At 39.3% G+C, this 22,538-nt stretch overlaps 3 protein-coding genes across 3 annotated transcripts in view; 2 read left to right on the forward strand and 1 right to left on the reverse strand.

Annotated features, from left to right (window-relative positions):
- kank1a (KN motif and ankyrin repeat domains 1a) overlaps window positions 1-2,767 on the forward strand; it is a 26,083-nt gene extending 23,316 nt beyond the window's left edge. Inside the window, exons 9-12 of the mRNA XM_035658290.1 lie at window positions 4-150; window positions 1,057-1,257; window positions 1,582-1,680; window positions 1,782-2,767. Coding sequence (XP_035514183.1) covers window positions 4-150; window positions 1,057-1,257; window positions 1,582-1,680; window positions 1,782-1,844 — 510 coding nt within the window. The 3' untranslated portion in view covers window positions 1,845-2,767. The remainder of the gene's footprint in view (window positions 1-3; window positions 151-1,056; window positions 1,258-1,581; window positions 1,681-1,781) is intronic.
- A 728-nt stretch (window positions 2,768-3,495) lies between these two features.
- Window positions 3,496-8,183, reverse strand: LOC118325234 (cilia- and flagella-associated protein 157-like). Its single transcript, XM_035657827.1, has 9 exons — window positions 7,989-8,183; window positions 6,971-7,242; window positions 6,598-6,751; window positions 6,090-6,357; window positions 5,748-5,869; window positions 5,041-5,191; window positions 4,581-4,735; window positions 4,164-4,319; window positions 3,496-4,049 (listed from the first exon to the last, which is right to left on the reverse strand). The coding sequence occupies exons 1-9, from the start codon at window positions 8,150-8,152 to the stop codon at window positions 3,953-3,955; spliced, it is 1,539 nt and encodes a 512-aa protein (XP_035513720.1). The 5' UTR covers window positions 8,153-8,183; the 3' UTR covers window positions 3,496-3,952.
- A 2,633-nt stretch (window positions 8,184-10,816) lies between these two features.
- Window positions 10,817-22,538, forward strand: part of dmrt1 (doublesex and mab-3 related transcription factor 1) — a 30,509-nt gene continuing 18,787 nt past the window's right edge. The window contains exons 1-3 of the mRNA XM_035659120.1: window positions 10,817-11,215; window positions 12,517-12,691; window positions 14,333-14,490. Of these exons, the coding sequence (XP_035515013.1) occupies window positions 10,997-11,215; window positions 12,517-12,691; window positions 14,333-14,490 (552 nt within the window). The 5' untranslated portion in view covers window positions 10,817-10,996. The remainder of the gene's footprint in view (window positions 11,216-12,516; window positions 12,692-14,332; window positions 14,491-22,538) is intronic.

The following is a 22,538-nucleotide window of genomic DNA, read 5'->3' on the forward strand; positions in this document are numbered from 1 at the left end:
GTTTCAGATGTGTGTAACGTGAACCAGCAGAACAAGGCGGGATACACACCCATCATGCTGGCCGCACTGGCCGCTGTGGAGACACCCAAGGACATGCGTATTGTTGAGGAGCTCTTCAGCAAGGGCGACGTCAATGCTCGAGCCAGCCAGGTCAGTGACTGGAGGTCAAAGGTCAGAAGACAGCGGCAGGGCACCACACATGGTTTATTTGTCAGTGAGCAGGGAAATGAGGGATTTTCTCGTGGTCTATAAAGTAAGCGTGTTAACGCTCTAACAAAAGGCAGAAATTAAGATTGTTTGACTGACGTGATGTATTAAAAAAGGTTGTTGAAATGGCTTCAGATATTTTTATTATTCTTTTTGTGATTCATTAATAAATCAGAAGCACCCAAACCCAGATTATACACAGGAGTCTCAGTTGAAAGTCTAAAGACAAAATATTTTATCAGTTTAATTTTAGATGTACTTTGACAAAAATTGTACTTTGGTTGACACCAAAGTGGTAAAAAGAGAGGTAAGTATTTGATTTTTGAAACGTATACAGATTTAGTGTGCATTATGAATTGGCGCTATACAAATAAAATTGAATTGACATTGAATAGTGTCACACTGTAGAACTGAACGGAAGCCTTTATTTGCTCATTTTTACAGTAGATAGTTTATTTGTATTTTAAGTCTGGGTCTGTGAAGATTTCCTGCCAGAATTTAATCTGGTAAACTCATTGAATGTCAATCAGTGTGCGTCGGACACATCATTTGTGATGTAGTCTCAAAACAGTGAGGCATTTTAGTAATTTAATTATATAAAACTAACAATACAGAACACATAGTTACAGTATTGATCTACATGATCTTGATCCCAACCAATAACGCGTCTTTTTATTATTATTAACAATGCTGTGGGTGGGATTTATTANNTTGCCCTGAGATGTGTGTTGAGTGTTTAACAGAAATATTTTACTTAAGTTTTAATTGTATGCATTGATTATTTAAAAGCGTTTCCTAACCCCAGTCTTGACCCTAAACGAGCTACATGTGCGGTTGTCCCCGCTTCAGGCTGGTCAGACGGGGCTGATGCTGGCGGTCAGCCATGGCAGGATGGACATGGTTCGGGCCCTGCTGGGTCACGGGGCCGACGTCAACATCCAGGACGACGAGGGCTCCACTGCACTGATGTGCGCCAGCGAACACGGACACGTCGAGATCGTCAAACTGCTGCTGGCTCAACCCGGCTGTGATGCCACGCTGAGTGACAGCGTGAGTAATGATGGGGGGTTGGGAATACTCAAGTACTGTACTGTAATACTGTACTTCACTACAATTATTTGACAGCTTTAGTTTCTTTAGAAATGACATTTTTGCATTAAACACATGAAGAGTTTATAAAATGTGATGATGTTTTGTTATATATTAAACTATATAGCCAGCGACTATTTTTATTGTCATGCATAAATGCCAAACATTTCATGCATTTAATTTTAATAGTTATTAATAATTTGGTCATTGTGACAGCATTTCTCGCTGTTTTCTCCTTTTGCTTTTTGTCTCTTGATCCTTACCGTCTTCTTCCCTTCCCTTCAGGATGAGAGCAATGCCCTGTCCATCGCTCTGGAAGCAGGACACAAGGACATTGCAGTGTTGCTTTATGCACATGTCAACTTCTCCAAAGCCCAGTCACCGGTACGTCCACATCACTCCCTCCATTCAAACCACCCTGTTCTTTCATTTCACGTCACGTCTTACATTAACCGTCCACACGTCTGTGTTCGTCTGTATTCTAGGGGACCCCTCGACTCGGCAGAAAGACGTCACCAAGTCCAACTCGGAGGGGCATGTTTGATTAGAGGCCCGCCGCTCCCCACAAACCCTGCGCTGCTATTGGTTCACGCTGAACGATGCCTTACCCACAGCTGGATGGAGGGACTTGACCCTAATCACCAACCAACCAATGAGATTCCTGGAAGTGTTTTTATTTATGTGCACCCTTTGCTTCCATGACGAGCCCAAAGTGCCCTTTGAATATGAATGTAACCAGCTGGTGCTTCAAGTCCCTTCACGTTCAGGCTGAAACGTCTCAAATAATCAGCAAACCAACATGGACACAAATTTAACTACTAAATGCCATTTTTGTTCCTTCTTTTCTTTCATTTGATTTTTTTATTTTTCACAATTTGACAACCTTTTTTTTTTATTTCTAAAGCTCAATGTTGATCATTCAAGAGCACCAAAACATCTTCATTTGTGATTAATTTTTTTGTCAGAGTAGAGAGACAGATGGAGAATAATCCACCCACATGTTAGAGGAAATATTTCCTGTATATATTGCTTGCCTCAACTTCCCGGTCTCACACATGTGCGCCCAGCTCTACAGTACATGTACAACTCATGTGGATGAATGCATCAATGGATAGACATGACCTAGACTGGAGAAATTGTACTTTTATACAAATCCTTTGTATCTATTTAAAAAGAAGAATCACAGTATTTTGAATATTTCCTATTACTACTTAACGACCCATGAAGTTATATATTTATCAAAGTATAGTTTTTAATGCAGATATATGTATTTCATTGTACATACGGTGGTCATTAGAGTTTAGTTATTCTCCTTTTTTGTCTGTGTCCAGTTTCTTTCTCTCTGTCTTCATGTGTAATATAAGCTGTCTGTCCTCCTCTAGTATTCATCAAGGTACTGACTTTCATCCTCAAATGAGAATTGAAGTGCCTGAGACTTTGCCATATAACATTAAACATCTATTAAAGCATATAGATGTGTCTTCTTTGATGACCCACAAAGCTTAGGTAAGTAAACATTACATTTAAGGGAAATTAAACTGCACTGAGGACCAGGTTTTCCAGTTGTGTGATCTTGTATGGAAATAAGTGTTAGGATCCAAACCCCCATACGCTTAACTCATTTACAGCAGAAGACCTTTCTTATAAGACATGCCAGGTACACACAGATCATATGGTCTCTCACAATGAGGTCATCTATTGTTATTATCATTCTTACATTACCAGCTAGCATGCTCACAGAGACATAACATGTCTCAACATGTCCCAAAAGAACCAGTTACAACCTTACATAATACTCAAAGTTTACTTACACTTTTACTACCTGAAGAAAACTCTTACAAATTATTGGATGGCATACTTTTATTTAAAAATTTAAAAGTCAATGGTTTTGCACAACTTTTTTTGCAGATTCATGTTAATATAAAATATAATCAACAAGTAAATTATGATGTATTATAGATTTTTTGGATCCCCAGTGAAAATCCACAAACTATCCAGCAGTATATTAAGTAGCTAAAATAAGCTCCACTTTTACCAGTGTCAACATTTAAGTGACATTTACACACATACACATGATGCATCACTAATCCATTAATGTAATATAAATTCTGAAATGGCCGTTCTGCATAATGCATACTTTAGGTACTTTAAGTATAACTTGATGCTAATACTTTTGTACTATTTTGATTGCAGGACTTGTAACAGAGTATGTCTACACTTGCTACTAAATGACCTGAGTACTTCTTCCACCACTGTCTTTAAGGGAGACAATGTGACTTTTTGAATAAAGAAATGGCACAGTCATTCTTTGATTAATGAAGTCTTGAAACAATTGAACACTCACGGGTTTTTCTGCTACATGGTATGACCAATAGCCTCTGGTGGCTAAGGTTACTAAATGTCATCAAACTTTACACAGATTTAGTATTATAACAGACAAATTGAGTTTATTGACTCCTCAATGACTCTTTTATACTTATTTATATACTAATTTTTTATTTATCGCTATTTGTATCTTCAATAAGACTTTTATAGCACAAAATAAATATAATTTGAGTGCTTTGCAAAGGACAGAAGGTAAATGGAGTTATGAAGAGATTGGATCTTCTCTCTATCTGAAGGTTTTTCTCTTAACAGTATATGAGTTTTGTTTGTGTTATTTGAGTTTGGTGAAGGAGTTTCTGGAGTTGAAATGTTTGACAGTGGAATCAGTCGGGTTAATGGAGCCGGCTGTTTTCTGACTGGAGGATTTCCTGCGGGATGGAAAACAACAACAGAAGTACAATACGTTAGTAGAGTTACATTAAAGCATGTGAAGCAGGACTTCCTACAGATCCAGTAGGTGAATTCCAAGATCCAAAACAAACCTGTGCAGAGGCACATGGGTGCTGCTGCACCCAGCTCCAGTCCTGGAGAGCATGTGTTTGTGTTTCAGTGTGGCACGGGATGCAAGGCCGAGATCGCCTGGCCTGTTGCAGGGCAGCGCAAACTGGAGACTCAAAGCTGGATTCAGGGTCCCTGCTCTGTAAAGACACAGGAACGGATGGTGTTGACAAAACAGCAGAGCTCAGTGAATGAAAAAGTTTTATTTATTTGTTGTGATTGGCTCATCAAAATGTATCCAAAAGAAACACACTTAAACATGCCATCAAGCATATTAAAGCCATAGATTATTCTACAAGTAGTTGATGGATGTTATAGTCTTACAATGTGATTCACAAAGAGCCACTCAGACGTTAAAAACAACAAAGAGACATTATCCAGTGAGAGAGAGATTTTATAACCTGGCAGCTGCAGCGTCATAGGTCTGCAGCTCATTCAGCCGGTCGCTCTCTGTGGTTGAGTTAGTGAGTGTGGGCCTGTCCAAGGCCACCAGCAGCCTCTGCATCAGCGGCTTCCACTGGACGTCCACCTCCGAGTCCTGCTCCGTCGCTGCCTCCTGCAGGGAGCAGAGCCAGCATCAGGGCTGAAAACATTTCTAAGAGACTGAAACAATCTCATTGGTTGAGACAAAAATCAGTGGGTGGTTTTCATGTTACTCTGTAATGTTGCTAATTGCTTATATTGTTCAGTGCATCATTCGCCTACTTAATTAACGTCGGTGTGAACCTTACACTTGCTAGAGCATAATTTAATTTCAATCTGCAAGCGGTAACTTCACAGTTATTAACGGCACTATGATGCACTGTCATCAGACTCCTCAATAATATAAGATTAACAAAGCATCAGGACTTTCTGTTTTACCATTAGGGCTTGTCTGAGAGTGATGGCTGCGTCATTCATGATGCTCTTCATCCGGTTCTTCCTCTTTCTCTCCTCCCGTAGTTCCGCCTCCAGCCGACTCACCTCGGCTCTGTTTTTACTGCACTGCTCAGACAGAGAGACCCGGTCCTGCCTGGAAACACAACACTGACAGTGACGCTGCGTTCAGGGTGTATCTGACTGTACATCAGAAGGTCTCTCAGTTCATCTGCTGTCATTTTGTATTTTTTATTTGATTTTTATTTAGTTACATAATTTATGAAGTAAAAAAAAAAAGTTAAAGTTACTGTATATATTTTGGTTATGTTTCAGTTTCCTGCTGGACATTTTAATGGTCAGAGCTGCAGTCAGATCAATTAAGACCAATTAGTTAAGCGCATGCTTCAGTGTTACTGTATGTTCTAGGCATTTGTTTGTTGTTTGAAGTGTATGTGTGTGCAACAAAGTCTAATTAATTGGTATTTTTAATTACTCACGAGTCAATTAGCTTGTAGACAGCTTGTAAACTATTGATTTTAGTTTGTATCTGTCAGTTTAAGATAAAAAAAAATGTATTTCTTTTTTCCTTCTTTGTTTTATTTGTTTGTTTTGTTTTTTCCGGAAACTTTGTGTATTTTCATTTTGAGATAGTCTTGTTAATAGCTTTTAACACTGAAATGAATGTGAACGTGGACAGAGTAAACTTTGACCTGAGAGCCTCCATCTCGGCCAGGACCCCTGTGTGTTCGGTCTGAAGCGGCTCCAGTTCTCTCCTACAGTCATTCAGCTCCGCCCGCAGCTGCTGACACTTCTCTGTAAGCTGCTCCACCACCTGATGGACGGAAGATGTCAAAGGTTTTCACTGAATAAGATTCTGATCTGTCCTCACAAAAAATGTAGTTCTGTGCGACTGGAGTGAAATGACATCAAGATATTTATCTCTAATCTAAAACTGCAACACCTGCTGGATCCAATCCTCCATTGGGCCCCTACAATAAATAGATAGGTAATGTATGTGTAAAGCTCTATCATCCAGGAGGTCTTTCTCTTACCCTCTTGCGGATACAGCTCTGGCGGGATGTCTCGCTGAGCATTTGCTCCAGGATGTCCACATCAACACTGAGCTTACACTTCCGGCCCCGCAGGGCAGAGTTCTCCACCACCAGGACCTGCGCCTGCTCCGACAGCTGGCTGAACAGAGCCTTGACCTCTGTGTTCTCCTGAAGGGCCAACCTGGTCGTCTCCGGGACCTTCTGGTCCACCAGGTGCTGCACTTCTGCCGCCATGGCCGCCACGTGGCTCTCCATCTCCTTTTCCAACCTTTGGACAGGGAACAGGAGTACGGAGAGTGAGAGAGTAAATCATTTAGAAGATTGTTAGACATTGGCTTATTTTATTTGTTTCATGTGACTTAGCTTTTTACCCTTCATTCAAAAAAATGCCTGGAATCAGACTTTTGTGCCATATTTGTAATTATTTCATTTCTTCAGTAGTAGGATAGGCTACAATTGTAGAGTACAATTGCAAATGTAATGCTGTCAGTGAATCAGCAGTCTCAACCTCTTCTTTTCCAGCAGTGCCTTCATCTCCAGACTGTGGATTTCAGCTTTGTGTTCCTCTTTCTGACCAGCCAGCTGCTTCTCCAGAGACTCCATGTTGGACATCAGCTGCTCCTTCTGCTTCTGAAACTCCTCCAGACCAGCAAGCCTTGTGGCTTGGAGGAGAGGAGAGGAGAGGAGAGAGTTAAACATCAGTGGTTCCACTCACTGAGGTCTTAGCCACGGACAGGTAAAAGAATTCTTTACATTTCCTTAGATAATGATTATTTATGTCTCATTTTTGTGGAAAAACCACAGAGAACCATTTCATGGCACCTTCAACACGCCGCAGTAAGCACTGAACTGGTTTAACCCACGGGGATAAACAGTCTCACCCAGCGTGGTGTTTTCTGCAGTGAGTTCTTCAATCTGCTGTTGAAGCTCTTGCCTCAGCTGAGCGTGCTGCAGCTGGAGGAGATCTCTGTCCTTATCAGCAGCTCGCTGCCGACTCTCCAGGCGCTCTGTCAGCTCATCCACCTCGTCCTCCTTTTCCAGCAGCGAGCGTTTCAGATACTCAACAATGTCCTTCTTTTCCTTCTCGAGTGTGCTGCACTGAGAGTTTAAGTCCTTCTTCTGCCTCTCTAGTTGATCACATTTCAGCTGATATCTGGAAGAGGAAGAGGAGGAAGAGAATCGTGCAGGGGTTAAGGACAAAATGAATCTTGTTGTGCATATACGTATGGTGATGTGTCTCACTTCAAGATTGTGATCATTCTGATTTGGGGTGGGTCGCTAAAGAAATGGGGGCCAGGTGATTTGTCTCATCCTAGGCTTTGAAACATTATGGATTCAATTCAGTTATGTGCAGTGGTGAAAGTATTCAGTCTTTACTTTAGTAAAAATGGATGAATACTCGGTAAAAGTACTCATAATGCAGAAACATGGCCCCTGTGAGTGTTATTAATATGTGTTATATCATTTTATAACTTTAATTCATACCTATGCTTTGTATTATATAAATTTAGCATGTTTGTTTTTTAATTTTCATTAAAAAAAGTCATTAGAAACTATAGATATATATTATATAGTAGAGGAGTAGAAGTATAAAGCAGCATTAAATGAAAACTCAAGTAAGTTAAAGTACAAATATCTTAAAACTGGGAAGTCTACAACACTGGTGTCTTCACTTTTATAAAGAAGCTCATTTCAAAGTAACAACAATGACGGAAATAACGTTTATAAGTTGCGCCGAGGTCATTAAAAACAATCAAAGTTTAAGAAAAAACGCAAACAATGTTACAAAATACAATGTGCAAAGCATTTACTGGCACAAACAAACATACAATCACATTATTCCCATTAAAATAAGTTAACCTGACTCATGACTCTGAACGGACAGTAAAACAGCCTCACCTCTCCAGCTGCTCGTTCAAATATCGTATTTGAATCAAGTATAAATCCTTCTCTTTGTCGTCAGGAGCGGGTTTATCCGCAGGAGTTGCGGTACGGTCCTTTTTCTGTGTTTTCTTGTCTTCATCTTGTGCGTCGCCGCTTTTCTTATCCTTCTTTTTCGGCATTGTGTGAGAGAAAAGTTGACCAAAACTTTACGCTGAGAGTCTGTGGGGGAACTAAACTAACGTTACGTTGTTGCTAGGCAATGCTGCCTTCAGGGACTCCTCCGTACATTTAAGTCTTCACATGGTTCCGGTTCAGATTGGCACTGATACTTTTATCTGTCTTAACAAATATTGGCCCAAATATGTATTACAGTTATAGTATTTAAACTATAAATTCTTTGGTTGGTGTTTTAGATCATATTTTTGAGGGATTCGTGTGCTCAGGTTAATTTAATATCCCTAAATCTGATACAGCCATTAATGTGGCCATTTGACAATTGCCTGATAAATTATTTTTTCCTTTCCTTATTAAATACAAAATATCAAATATCTTGTAAATAATGCAAACACACAAACAGACAAACGTTTCATAGGCTACAGTTTAAAGGCTTGTTTGTAACTTCTGTTCTTGGTCGCTTGTATTAAAGGTATATTAAAATATATACTGCCAAAACAGGCAACATAATCACCTCCACAAGCCTTTCATCTGTCACAGTAAAATTGATCCACCAGCCTGGCCATAACCTTTAGCCCTCCTCTACCCATGTCATTGTTCCTAACTCAGTGGCTCCCCTGGGTGGTGTGAGTCAGTACTGCATGAAAAAGTTACTTGTTTGCCTGACACAGAACAGTGTGCATGTAGGAAATGCTACAATTTGTAGTGCACGTTTTCTGTTTCCATATTTTCCTTCACACCAGTAAATATCAGCTGTTGCTGGATGAACAACCTCATCTTTTCATCTGGAACAATGACCTCGCTGCTGCTTCACACTACAGCCCTGACCCACAGAGCAGTTATACTAATAGAAAGGTTAAATGTTTTAAATCACATACTTTATTACAGTATTATAATCTATCATTATTACCATATGCTGTAGAGGCAATTAAACTCAGTGTTGTAACCCTGCTTTCAGTTACCGTACAGCACAAGGACGTCAGCCAGTGAAGTGTAGCAGTTATTTATCTGGAGCGGGTGATTCAGCGCCGTGTAAATGCCTGCTTTTTAATTGGTAACTTTTCATCCCTCCTCCATTTGGCTGCATTGGGATTTTAATTGGGTGCCTGTGTGTTTCACCTCACTTCACTCCCTGCCTATAAATCTACTTGGCTGACTGACTGACCAGTGTGGAGGTTAATTCAGTTTCAGCTCTGTCAAGCCTTTAAATTAATAAGAGAGTATTAACCACGTAGCACATAAGCCGTCATGGGAAAAAAAAAAGAGCTACAGTAAATATATTTTAGTAAGATGCTACTCCGTTATTACAGCCTAACCACAAGTCCAGTGGGAGTGTCACAGTTATACCAAAAGCTATTGTAAATGGAGGACAATAGACACAATACAAGCTGCTGTACAGAGGCATAGTGATATTTAACTGGGGGAACTAAACAGCATCAGTTACAGTCAAACAAATTAAATTAAATTATTTCTTCGCCAAATAATTTAGACAGGAATGTATCCCAGCAGCTGCACACATAGGTTATTGTGTTTTCAGCTTTGGATACAATTCAATTTGGCTTTGTTAGCTCAAATGTAATTTAGCTGTATAAACTCTCGTAGAAATCCTGTGAGATTTAATGGGATCTGTAAAGATTTACAAGCATCCTATTCAGCATTTGTCAAACTTGCAAGTTGTTTACAACCATTTTAACTCCTGTTAGGCCATTTAACACTGGATGGTTGGATGTCAGTCTGCCAGATTTGTAAATTTGTAAATATTGTTTGTGATAAAATCTAAATCATCTAGAGCTACTACCTGTAAAAAAAACATGTAGAAAAAGTACCTCAGGGCAGTCAACCTTTTTCTGTCGAGCAGAACAAACCTGGAACATCACAACTCTCAACTCCTTCTCCAAATGTATAAAACAGTGGTTACTGAACAATCAGACATGCTGCCACAGTCTGTGGTAGTGGATATGTGATTGTTTTTATTATTTGCCTTTGCTTATGTGCTCTTGTACGCTTTCTTTTGATGTTTTTTATATGCCGTCAACCTGCCAGGGACTGCAGATGAAAATTAGCCGGCGAAATCAGCATTGTCTCTTCTTAAATGAAATAAACATAAACATAACCCAGCTGATGCACAGACTTGCTTAGGTAAGGTCTCTACAAATAGTGAATGTGGTGTGTGCAGATGTCAGGATTGATCTCAAATCTTGAGCTAAAGAGACTTTTTGTTTTAACCAGAAAAAGTCTGCAAGGTTTCAGATTGAGAATTCAGATCTCCCAAGAGATGAATCTCTATGTTCATGTTCATGTTTATAATATTGTACTTTTTACTTTACAATGTTTACTTTAGTTACTTTGCTGATTCAGATTAACAACACAGACTATAAATTAGGATGTAATATTATAGATTAAGATAAGACTTTATTGATCCCAGAAGATAAATTCACAAGCTACCCAATAGATAAAGTAGTTCAAATGAGCTCCAACCTCAACATTAAAGTGATGCACATATTAATGCATTAATATAACATCTGAAATGAGCCATTGTGCATGATGAGAACTTTTATTTTTAATATTTACACTATATTTTTGAGGCCAATACTAAGTGTAACTGAGAGTGGGTGCATGCCACTGCTCTGCCAGTTCTCTCCCCCGCTTCCTCCCACAAGTCACAGCAGCAGCAGCAGCAGCAGGGCGGGGAAGGACGGTGACCTTATAGCCTCCAGCCTGGCACCACTGCGAGCTTTAACCAGCCAAACCTGCTGGGACAAACTCTAACATAGTAGCTAAAGTCTGCCCGCTGTCGTCTACCAGTTAGTGCACCGGGTCTTGTTGCTGCTGTTTTATTTCCAGCAGCCATGAGCAAGGACAAGCAGAGCAAGCAGGTACCGGAGTCCACCGGACCTCTGTCCCCGTCCAAAGGCCAGAAACCCCCCAGGATGCCCAAGTGCTCCCGCTGTAGGAACCACGGCTATGTGTCTCCTCTGAAGGGACACAAGCGCTTCTGCAACTGGAGGGACTGCCAGTGTCCCAAATGTAAACTGATAGCTGAGAGGCAGAGAGTCATGGCGGCCCAGGTAACCGTCAACCGTCGACCGTTAACCGTCAACCGTCGACCGTCAACCGTTACTTCAGTGCTGAGCGCGGCTAGCTTGAGCGGAAAATAATGCTTCTGCTAAAACCAGTTTAACGCTGAAAATAAAGTGTTTCTGAGGGTGGGACGGGAAATGCAACGTGGAATTGTTTAGATAAATATTTTTGGATTATGTTTGTATACTTTTTAACCGCTGTGGACAAGTTTACTTTGGTTGTTTTTTTATTTTAATTTGTGTACTAACATGCTAGCTAGCTAATTGCTACACTTGTTGCTGACAGCATGCTTGTTGTCTTGTCTTGTATAAATTAAATAGTCCTGCAGATAGGCTACAGTATATAGAGTTTATTAACATATTCTGTGGTCTTTACTTTGTAACATTGTACTTTGTAGCCTGAAGGAACATTTTATAGATTTTTTGAGAAAGGCTCATTGATAATTACTGTATGTTTTTGAGATTAAGTAACGTTAACACTACATTTTAAAACTATTATCAAGCAAATAGATAGATAACGATAGATAGATAGATAGAGATTTGACAGCAGCCCACTTACATCAGCCACAAAACAAACTAAAAACACTTTTTTTTCTTTATTAACTGATTAATAATGATGAAGATGTTCAAACCCCAATGACACTGAATCAACAATGAGGTGAGACAGATGAAAGCCGTACATCAAGTTTAAGAAGCTGGTATCTTATGTTGATGGTTTAAAACATGTTTAATCGATAACTTAATCGACGTATGAAGTAATTGATGAACGGTTTCAGCTCTAGACCTAACTTTAACGGTACATAAGTTACAATAATGGGGTCATTGGTAATACAAGTAAAGTAGAGCTTGTTCATTTATGAATGGTGTTGGTATGGCTTCAAATAAGTATGGTAACACTTTATCTGGATAGTCCCGTCTACAAAGAGTTTAGAGTATTATTTTTGTGCCTGAACCTAACCAAACAATAATGGTAATATTAGTTGAATCTCAACTAATTAAGGGGTTTGAAATGTTACAAATAGAAACTATCTGTAGGGGGACTGAGCATTTTGTTACCGTAAGTATTAACTTCAATATATAATTTTGTTTTCACATTGATAATGAATACATTTTAATCTGCAGTGTAGACACAGAAATAACATGACCTGTTGTGTGTGGACTGAATTAAAACACATTTAAGAAAGTATAAAATAAAGTGGCTAAAGACAAACATTAGACTAAACAGACGACTAATTATTATATTATTATTATTTTTTAGCTAAGTGTTTTATTTCCTCTCCCCTCTCCAGGTCGCCCTGAGACGGCAGCAGGCTCAGGAGGAGGAGCTTGGGATTTGTAGTCCGGTGGCTTTGTCCGGCCCTGAGGTGATGGTGAAGAATGAAGCCGGAGCAGACTGCTTGTTCTCTGTGGAGGGTCAATCCCCAACTCCTACCAGTACCTCCACTTCTTCTCTTCCTGTCACAGGTGACATATTGCCACTTACGGTCCTGCCACGCTGTCTCACCACCTCCTCATGTTTTACACTAATGTAGCAGCTGATTATGCAGCCATACATGTGAGTCACTGTTTCTGAATACCAGCTCCGCAAAGTATGGAAAAATGATTTTGGTGATGCCAGAATCTTAATAAATAAAGTACAATGGGTATGGCCATGATTGCAAACATGCAAAGGTCACAGCTCATATATATATATCTATATATATATATATAGATATATATATATATATAGGCCTTAGTCCTTAGTCAGTGGTCTCCATAATTTGTTTAAGGGTTGGTTTTGATACACACACAACATAACAGTATAATATAACATAATAGTTCTAACATCTTAGCGGTGATGATTTCCCTTATCTTATGTGATAATGAAATAATTATGTTTAGGCTTTAGACTTATGGACAAACTTTGAGAAGAAATTCAGAGTATTGTTTAATTTAAATGACTGTATACTAAAGCTGAATTCTGTTCTCTCTGTTATTTTGTGTATATTTCTATTTAAAAATCACTTTGATATGAAAGAATTCATTTCTTTCTCTGTCGATCAGGCTCAGATCGACTCAATTTAATCCACTGGTAATTAACATAGTAAAAGAATAAAACATGAAAATGTCCACAGGATGAGAATACTTTTATACGCACTATTAAACCATCAGTAAAAGACACTTTCATTGGAAAATAAATGGAAATGAATGTATATTTGGTGGCAGCAGCATGAAAGGGGATCCTTGATCTCTTGGCGGTGGTGTGGAGGCAGACACAGATACCGTGTTCCTTGTCAGCCTGATAGTGAGTTTTAGGAGTTGTAATATGACTGTGGTCAAGGCTGCTCATGTCTTGCTCTGATGTGTTTATGTGAAAGTGAACTTTGCGGCTTGGCTACAGAGAGGAAAGACTGAGGTGGAAAAAGGAGTTGTGCACTCTGTCAACAAATGTCATTATCTTGGGCTGCAGTGGTGCACAGTGTCTTCATTGTGTAAGGCCAAAAGCTCAGGGTCTGCCTGAGAAGAATGTGGCCTTGTTGATAAGGAAAGAACAACGGATAATGAGTAATGATGATTTGATGGTCATATTCATCCTGATATCCCAACGTTCTGTGTTGTGATGCTGTGTTGGGGTAGGTCTGTTCATTTGATGTCAGAAACACTTGTCACCTGCAGATGGTGCTGTTGATAGCGATTTGAGTGAAGGGTGGAATGACCAGAAAGAGCTTGTAAAGTTCAAGTATTATGTCTGCTTTTCCTGTTAAATGATCGATCAAAAGATCTACTGCCAGCCTAGATCTGTATAACTTGAATACATCTCATTGACGATTGTTTTCATTGTTCATTCATCCGTTTCAGTGTCAGTAGAGACTCTGCTGAGGAAATAAAAACCTAAAAGTCAGCTTGGCTGCATAATTCATAAAAAAATGGTTGGTTTTACAAATTGATTTATTAATCCAGGTTAAAAAACAACTTAAACTTGTACATAAATGCATAAATCCATAGAACCATATTTCAAATCTAATAATGATCTGAAAATACTGAAATCCTGCCACAAACATCACACTTTAGCCTCTGAACCGGTCTTTGTCTTGTGTGTTGTGTCCGCTGTGAATGTTTGACCAGGGAGTCGCTCGACGCCATCCTCCAGCCCGTCGGCCGGTGCCCGGGCTCATGCTGAGGGACCGTCTGACCTGCTGCTGGAAACCTCCTATTACAACTTCTACCAGCCTTCACGCTACTCCACCTACTACGGCAACCTATACAACTACCAGCAATACCAGGTGACTGACAACAACTGTTCTGCTGTGCTCCTCTTTGAGGCCTTTTTAAAGGCTCATAAAAGGTATTTCACTTCAGTACTGTACATGTTAACACCCCGCTCCTCTCAACAAGTTTGTTTGTTTAAAGTATGTTGTTGAAATTGTTGATATCACCACAAACTTCATGTGGGGCTAAACTGTTCTGGGTTTTTCAAGGTCAGTATATTGCATTTTGTATCTATAACCTGACTGAATAATATATTTCATTTATGTAATTTCTAGAGAGAATTCAGAATAACTATTGTTGTTCATGATTATGGGACAATAAATCACTGAAACCAGCTTACAGTACTACATTTAAAAGAAAAAGTAGTTTACAAAAATATAACTCAGTATTAACATGAAAACTAAACATGTACAGAAAGTGAATACAGAATTTCTGCAACTTTTCCACCCTGCTTTTTCCATAGCTGTTCTCAGTAAAGACCCTCCCATCATAATGATAGTTTGATTACTACCCATACCAGCCAGCACTGGGACATGCTTGCTAAAATATTCCTTGCCGTATGAAGTAATATATGTACAACAGTGAATTTTGGTAATGCCTTTGTGTTTAATATCACAAGTCCTGTCGCAGAGAGGTGGTACATTATAATATGTATACTGATTATAACTCTTACACTGAAAGGTTTAGGATTCAGCCAGTCACAAGAAAGCCTGTCTTTTTTGTGTTAAAAGAGACATATTGGGCATACAGGAAGAGATGGATTGGTGTGTGTGTGTGTATTATGTGTATGTTGGAGGGGGAACTTTACATCTTAGCTGCTTCATGCCACAGGAACATGAGATAAGCTGCTTGGCTACGAAATCACCTCAGCAGGAACCAAGCTTACTGTCTATTAGCTCATCACGTAACTCACAATAATATGAAACCCCTGTCGGTCAGTGAACGCACAGCTGGATGAGTTGAAAGTAGAATTTTTAGAAGGGTGGAATGAGTTTAGTAACATTTTCTGAAAAGAAAAAAATCAATTTGAGTATTCATCCACCTCTGTTAAGTTAGAGTAGCAGGCTTGTTACCTGAAGATGCCGCTTCATTGATTGAATATCTGGACCTTAACAACAACTGCTCTCCATACAGTACACAGTTGTTGTTGTACCTGGTAGCTTATCAGTGTAAGTATGAAACTGTTATAGTCTATTCACAGTTTATCCAAATACTTCTTGTTAATGCTGCATACCCGTTAACTCTCACCATTTCAACACTTCTAGCCATACACTCAAGTGACGTTACAAAACTTTTACATTAAAATGATTGGCGTCCGAGTTTGTTGCATGTCAACCCCCTCACTCTCTCCCCATGTTTCCCGTTGGTCTCTGCTGTCAATGATCAAATGAAGGCAAACATGTCTAAAAAAGACTATTTAAACACAGTTTGGGATGCAAGTAACAGTTATTATAAATTCATCTTTTACTTTTAAACGATTGATAATCAAAATCGATACATTTTCTGATGACTAATAATTTCAGGCATGAAAGGCATGTGTCCTGGTACAGGAAATAAACGACTTACAGAATAAAACTGTGAAAAGATAAAAGTAATGTGATGAAAAGTTTATGATGCCCCATTTTTGAAATCCAAAATAGAAGAGCAATTTATTAAAAACAAAAAAATGTGAGGAAGCGTCACTTTGATATGACAGTGATGTAACATAAGCGGGTGCCTCTGATGCATGTGTAGGTAACCTTGTGGACATTAGAAGTTCATTTTCTTTGCTTCTGCTAGTGATTTATATAAACTTTTATTTCTTTGTTTTCCTTAGAGACGGATGAGAGTGTCTGCTTTAATGTCGGCACTTACGCTGTAACGTAGGACACATCGGGGAGACAGTACCTAACATCCCACCAGCACACACACTTCTTCCCTCAATCACCCATCTATATATTCACTCTGATTTATGCTTAAATGTATCTCTATTGTGTCAAATGAGATGAGCTTGTGCAGGAAGCAAATTAGATCTATAACTCTCAGAAGTGATCTCAGATGAGGTTGTTTGTTTTTTATGAAGAACATTTGTCCACCCCTGCTCTCCCCTCTCCAATCCCCCCTACGTTCCCCCAATAGCAACATCTAGTTTTGGGGTCATTGCCTCCGCTAACCTCCCAGCACACAGCAGAGCCTAAATTGCAAAGGTTAATGGTATTGTCTGTCGGCAGAGGAACAAACCGCTATGCTCCAGCGCTCGAAGGAGAAAGTGAGCACATTAATGCTAATCAGTTAGCACTCTTTAGCATAATTTAGCCATCCTCCTTCGTGATTTATGATATTTTCAGTGAAGTTGTCAGGTTGAGAGGGCTACGTGCTACGCGGTTATTCAAATTCAGGGGGCCACTTTCTTTGTATTTGCATGAAGAGCTGATTCACACAGATTTACACAATTTGTAATAAGAAATTCATTGTTATAATCACACAAAAAGTGATGGAATATTTCTTTAGAGACAAAAGAAGCAATGATATAGTTTTTTTATTATCTGATTTAGAATAATTATCACACGTCCACTGATAAAAAGAAAGGCTTTTCTCCTGTGTCTCCTCTGTCTCCTTTACCTGTCCTAAACCTCCACAGTTTAATGGGCTATACTCCAATTTTAGCATCTCCAACTGAAGTGATTATCCTTGAGTTACTCAATTCGGATTTTGTCTCCATATTTGCTGCGAAGCACTTACCGCTGCGGTCTTTCTGCACTGTCCACAGAGCTCTTGTCAGTCAAACCATGCCGGGCTGTGGCGTCATTTCTCATTGACTTTCCTTTTATTGAGTTGGTTGCTGAAGGTGGTGCTCGTTTCTTCATCATAACATCTGGTGAAACATCTTTTTAGAAAATGATATCAATAAAGAAAATATTATTTAACTTTAACATTTTTAGTTGTATCGCTCTTGTAGAGCCTCGTGCTGGTTACAGTGCTGTGCCTGATGCAGTGTTGTTTGTTTATAGATATCATCGACAAGTTGAGTTGTTGTGTCACATCAGTTTACAATAGAGAGAGTCATAATGTGCATTTGTTTATAGCAAAATGTTACGCTTATTTTTATCAGTTCTATCTTTCTATTTTATTGCAGAAGCATCGTAGATTCACCACCTTCTTGCAAATTCTCAAATTCCTCATTTATTGCTACACAAAATAAAAAAGCTTATTCTTGTCTTGTTTATTTTCCTCAGCCGCCCTTTAAATTGTGCAAATGTCATTCTCAACTGCAAAATGTGCAGTAAAATGAGAACGTCTTTTAAGCCATTAATCTAACTATAGCGATTGTCACAATATAGTTATCTAAAGGTCTTGAGCTCTTCCCGCTACTAAATCAAAACCCACAAGTAAACACTGTGGTCTTTATCAGTGTAAGGGCATCTGCCTTCTCCTCTCCTCTCCTGTGCACTCAGTGGTGCTTGGCTGTCATGCAGGTGGAGCATGATAATATAAGGGTGGTGTGGTGCTTCCAGACAGGAGATGGTGCCAGATAAGAAGACAGGCCCTCTCAGGGAGGTAAGGAAACCCCCCAGGAGTCAGCAAGTTAGCCAGTGAGTTCAGAGGAAGTATTGTATGTGTCACAATCGCCTCAAGGAAATTACAGTACATATACAGTATACAGTATACAGTTAATATCTATCTTTCTTATAACTCATTTCACTGGTTCTCAAACGATAGTACAATACATGAGCTGCCTGTAGTGGAATCTCTCAAATATTTTTTATTATATAAATACATTTTAAAACATATAATAACCCTACTATTGAAATACTATGTGTCATTGTTTCAGGAAGAAAAGTGTGGGCCAGGAGTACCCCTTTCCACCAAATGAGCTCTGTTTCTTGAACCACTTCCATTTAGATCAGTCAGCAATACAATAACATACAATATTTTCTTTTTTTAAATATCTTTTTTTATTGCCTTTAATAGTGGACAATAGTGGAACAAGGTGCAGCAAGGACTCAGCCTTGGTAAATGGGGTGGCAGCTCTACCAGGTGAGCAGGTGCCCCAGTCTAATATATTCTGAGGTGGCTGGTGGTGTAAAAGGTTTGAGACACACTTGCCACCCTTCAGCTATCACCAACTTAATAGGCGAAATAAACAAGCCCCAAAAAATATGGTTTTTAAAGAAAAACCACTTCAGAAAACTGATGGACTGTTCGTGATTAGTCGTTAAATAAGTGATCATTGCTCAAGGCTTGGTTAAAAGCAAGGCCCTCGTTCACTGCACTAAATGCCACCGCTGGCGTCATCTTGTCCCACTTCTGAAATTATAGTCGATTATCAATTTGGTTTACGCGTCTGCTTTTGGGATTTCTAAGCAGTCAGTTTCACTCTCTGCTCATCTTTAACCGGCTCACCATGCTTTTAAGTTCAGCTACTCTTTTCCACACAACACCTGCTCTGGTCTGTCTTTCTCTCTCTTGTTTCTGTCACTATATGTATGTGTCTCTGTTGGCTCTCTTTAACCAAAAAACACAACTTGCGTTTGCGATTTTTTTCACGTACGATGCAGTTTTAACAACAGCAGGTGAGGAGTGTGTAGGCGAGGCTAGTTATTAATGAAGTAGCCGAGCAAAACGATCGAAACCAACGTGGCACCAGCTGATGCGTTCACTGCTATTCACTGTTGCTTTACCTGGTCCGTGCTGGTCTTCATTTTCTTCATAATCAGTTATTCAGCAGAACGTTAGTGTCCATATGTTGCCAATTTCAGTGGTATTCCAACATGTTTACTAACAAGTAAATACCGATAATATAACAAACTGCCCCCGCGTCAAATGTGCGTAACATATATATATATATATATATATATATATACTGAGGTAACTAACTAACTTGTGAAGCCTGGTTGTGAGTGTGCGGTTTGTGTACATACTTTCTTTAATTACTTACAGACTAGTCAACTAGTTTAAATTTACATTTTTGTTTAATCAACGGTGAAATGAGAGCATTCCTATCAGAAACGGGCTGTTTGATCAAGTTATTTTCATCAGGTTATCTGTATAGAAAACAGAAAACCTCTTTGAATTGATCTCCTTTTTATTAGATTCTCAGTGGATAAACCAAAACAAAGGTTACTGATATAATGTCAGATTCGCTGTTTCTGCCTTGATGGGATAAGTGTATTAAGACGGCAAACCCCTACCGTATCAAAGAGCATAAATTATACTTGACACATTTTACCACCAACTCTCTTGATACCAGGTGTGTAACAGTACACAGAATTTACGGATCAGTGCAGTTGTGGGGTCACTGTTCAGTATGATTTTGGTACAGTGGAGAAAACATAAGATTGAATTTCCTTTTCATTTATTTTGAAAACCACAGTGGCTCGTAGGTCGTTCATGGTGTAAAAATGAAAGCACTCAGTCAATTGTTTAAGGTCATGAAGTAATCTAAAAGAAAACAAAAGGCAATATGTCAACAAAACTATACGCACACATTATTGTGGGGCTCAAACGCTGACAGGATGTTATGTTTAAATCTCATAGTCTCTGACTCTCACTGACTATTGTAGCATATCTGAAGTGATGAACACTGCCAGGGAACTGGTTATTGGTTTGGCCTATGGCTGCTTGAACACAGAAAGGAGACCCTATGCTGTTTTAAACTACCTCTAATAATAGACACACTTTAGATATCTTTGAAATGACAATGTTACCTGACTCGACTCCTTGTTCAATGTTGCTGTAATTTACTGGACAAACTATGACTCGCCTAAATACTGTATGTGAGAGTATGAGAGGGTCCTCTAGCTTTGACTCCTCATATGCATTCCCCATAACACACATCTATCCTGTTTCTGCTGCTTCTCTGGGACAGACAGACCTGTGGACAGTCCTCCACAGACGCTGCAGGTTATCTTCGATGGAGTCCGCCCCGTTTAACTGCCATGTTTCTACAGTAGCATAGAATGGACAAACTAAACACTGGCTATAGATAGATTGCCTGTTTTTTACAAGTTTCACAGCCACCGTAGTTTCTCTTACACAGCCTGTTCTCATTCCCAGGTCATCAAATGCAGACACCAGCAGTGTTCAGTTAATTGTAGTCTGATGCCACTAAATCTTACACACTGGTCCTTTTAGTCTTTTAGTGTCACAGAACACAAAGTAGTTTACTGTGAAAGTACATCTGTCAGTGTGACCATGGATTGACTGGTAAGATAACATTAGACTACAAATGTTTGTACCACAAATTTTGTTTCCACTTAGGGTTGTCACGGTGAAGAAATTTCCTGTGGTGAAATAGAGTGGCTCAACAGTGCGGTATACGGTCTTATCTCCATTTCTTTGTTTTTGCTAATTACTTTGTAAGGGGGACAGCAGGATAAAATGTAAACACGTAAAATCGGCAGTTAACAGGGTCACTCATTAAATCCAAACACTGGCATGTCGCGGCCACAGCTGGGGGTAATTAGCGGACCAGTCTGCGTTTTCTACTACGAGACTGCTGGTTCACTGAGTAACACTGTGTTTTAGACAGTGGCTTTGCTATGAGTCTCTTCAGCCTGGCTGCTCCGGGATGCTTTCCAGTGTTAAAAAACAAATACATAAAATGCCATGATGATGTGCCATTACATTGGTTGTGGTGGTGGCTTGCCAGCCTCTGGCTTCTCAATAGTTCACAGTCCTACAACAGGCCTAGTTCTGCTGATCCACGCATACAGCTTTTAATGAAACTGCTGTTAAAATAGTAACAATGACCCCACCAGTACACTAGAAATATTTATAAAGTATTTGTATGACATCACATCAATGGTTTAAGCAACTTACTCTGTGTGGATCTGCCTCTGGCTGCTGGATGTAACCTTCTCTGTAAGCATGACAAAACATGCCTTTTGTGAGCAACTTTCACTAAGACAGTTTTGTTTGGTGCTGGATGTGTCCTGCAAACAGTAAGCTTAGTGCACTTTCAAGACTCCAGTCCAATCTCTATTGTATTTTTCACAGCCTAATACAAGAGCTGAGTGTAGCTTAAATAACAGTTTATAAAGCTGTCGGAGAATTGATGGTGTGGACAATACGGGTGACATATTACAGGCTGACAGAAATCAAATTCCATAAAAGTGAAATTGAAAACCCTTCGTGAGGCGGCCTTGCTGCTGAGTAGACAGCTCGTTTTAAAGTTTTCAGAGGACTGGATAAAGCCAGCGCGTGTTGCAGCCCATTTTTAGAACAGGCCACAGACCTGTGAATTCAAACACTACTAATTCTCTGTCATATATTATTTTATCTCTGTATTTCTTCCTGTCAGAAAAGGCTGTTAAAGCGTTGCTTGTGAATATCCGATGGCTGATTTGGAGGATTGTACAGTCAAACACGTGTGAGTGGGGTCATAGAACAATGCCGATTATATTGTATTTAAAAATGTCAAATGTAAAAAAGGAAACTTCATAAAAAGGCACTGAATAAAAACAATCAAAGGATATATCTGTGTATCCACTGGTGTTGTTGGGATTAGTATGCATTGATATTCTGTTAGTGAAATGGCTAATATCATAGAGCCAATGTAAACAAAGGTTTAGGACCTTCAACATGTGGTATGTTTATAAGGGGAATAGGAATAAATTATCAGTTGTTAAAGGAAAAAAATAGCTTCAAGGACATAGTAACATATGAAGTCAGAGACCCACTGCAGCAGTTATAACTTGTATTGTTTTGTTGGTGATGTTGCCTTGAGTGTGTTCCTGGAGAGAATAAAATGTAGCATCTTTTTCTTACAGTGAATGACAAAGTTAGGGAGAAGCAATGACCTTTTAAAGACAGAATGTGCTACGTTTTGGCTCCAGCATTTGTCACTTATCTTGATCAGTTGTCCACCTTGAAATGCTGTCTAAGCTAAAGCAGAAATAGGGTAACATACACCTTAAAAACCAACCACAGACACTGAAGCTGATGTTTCATTTGATTCTAGACAGACAGATGAAATAAGACATTTAAAGATGTCACCTTGGGCTTTAGGAAATCATGATGGTCATTCTTCATTTTATATGTTCAACAATAGGGGCATCTGTGGCGCAGAGGCAGAGTGGGT

The sequence above is a fragment of the Morone saxatilis genome, unplaced genomic scaffold (assembly GCF_004916995.1).
Source record: "Morone saxatilis isolate NCDOM2014 unplaced genomic scaffold, NCSU_SB_2.0 Contig16, whole genome shotgun sequence".
NCBI classification, from domain to species: domain Eukaryota; kingdom Metazoa; phylum Chordata; class Actinopteri; family Moronidae; genus Morone; species Morone saxatilis.

Coding starts and splice junctions, on each gene's coding strand:
- LOC118325234 (XM_035657827.1), bottom strand. CDS start 8,152: ATGCCGAAAAAGAAGGATAAGAAAAGCGGCGACGCACAAGATGAAGAC. Junction 6,358..6,597: donor GCACTGCTGGAAAAGAAGAG/GTTGAGACTGCT, acceptor CCCTGTCCAAAG/GTTGGAAAAGGAGATGGAGA. Junction 4,320..4,580: donor TATGACGCTGCAGCTGCCAG/GTTATAAAATCT, acceptor GTGTCTTTACAG/AGCAGGGACCCTGAATCCAG.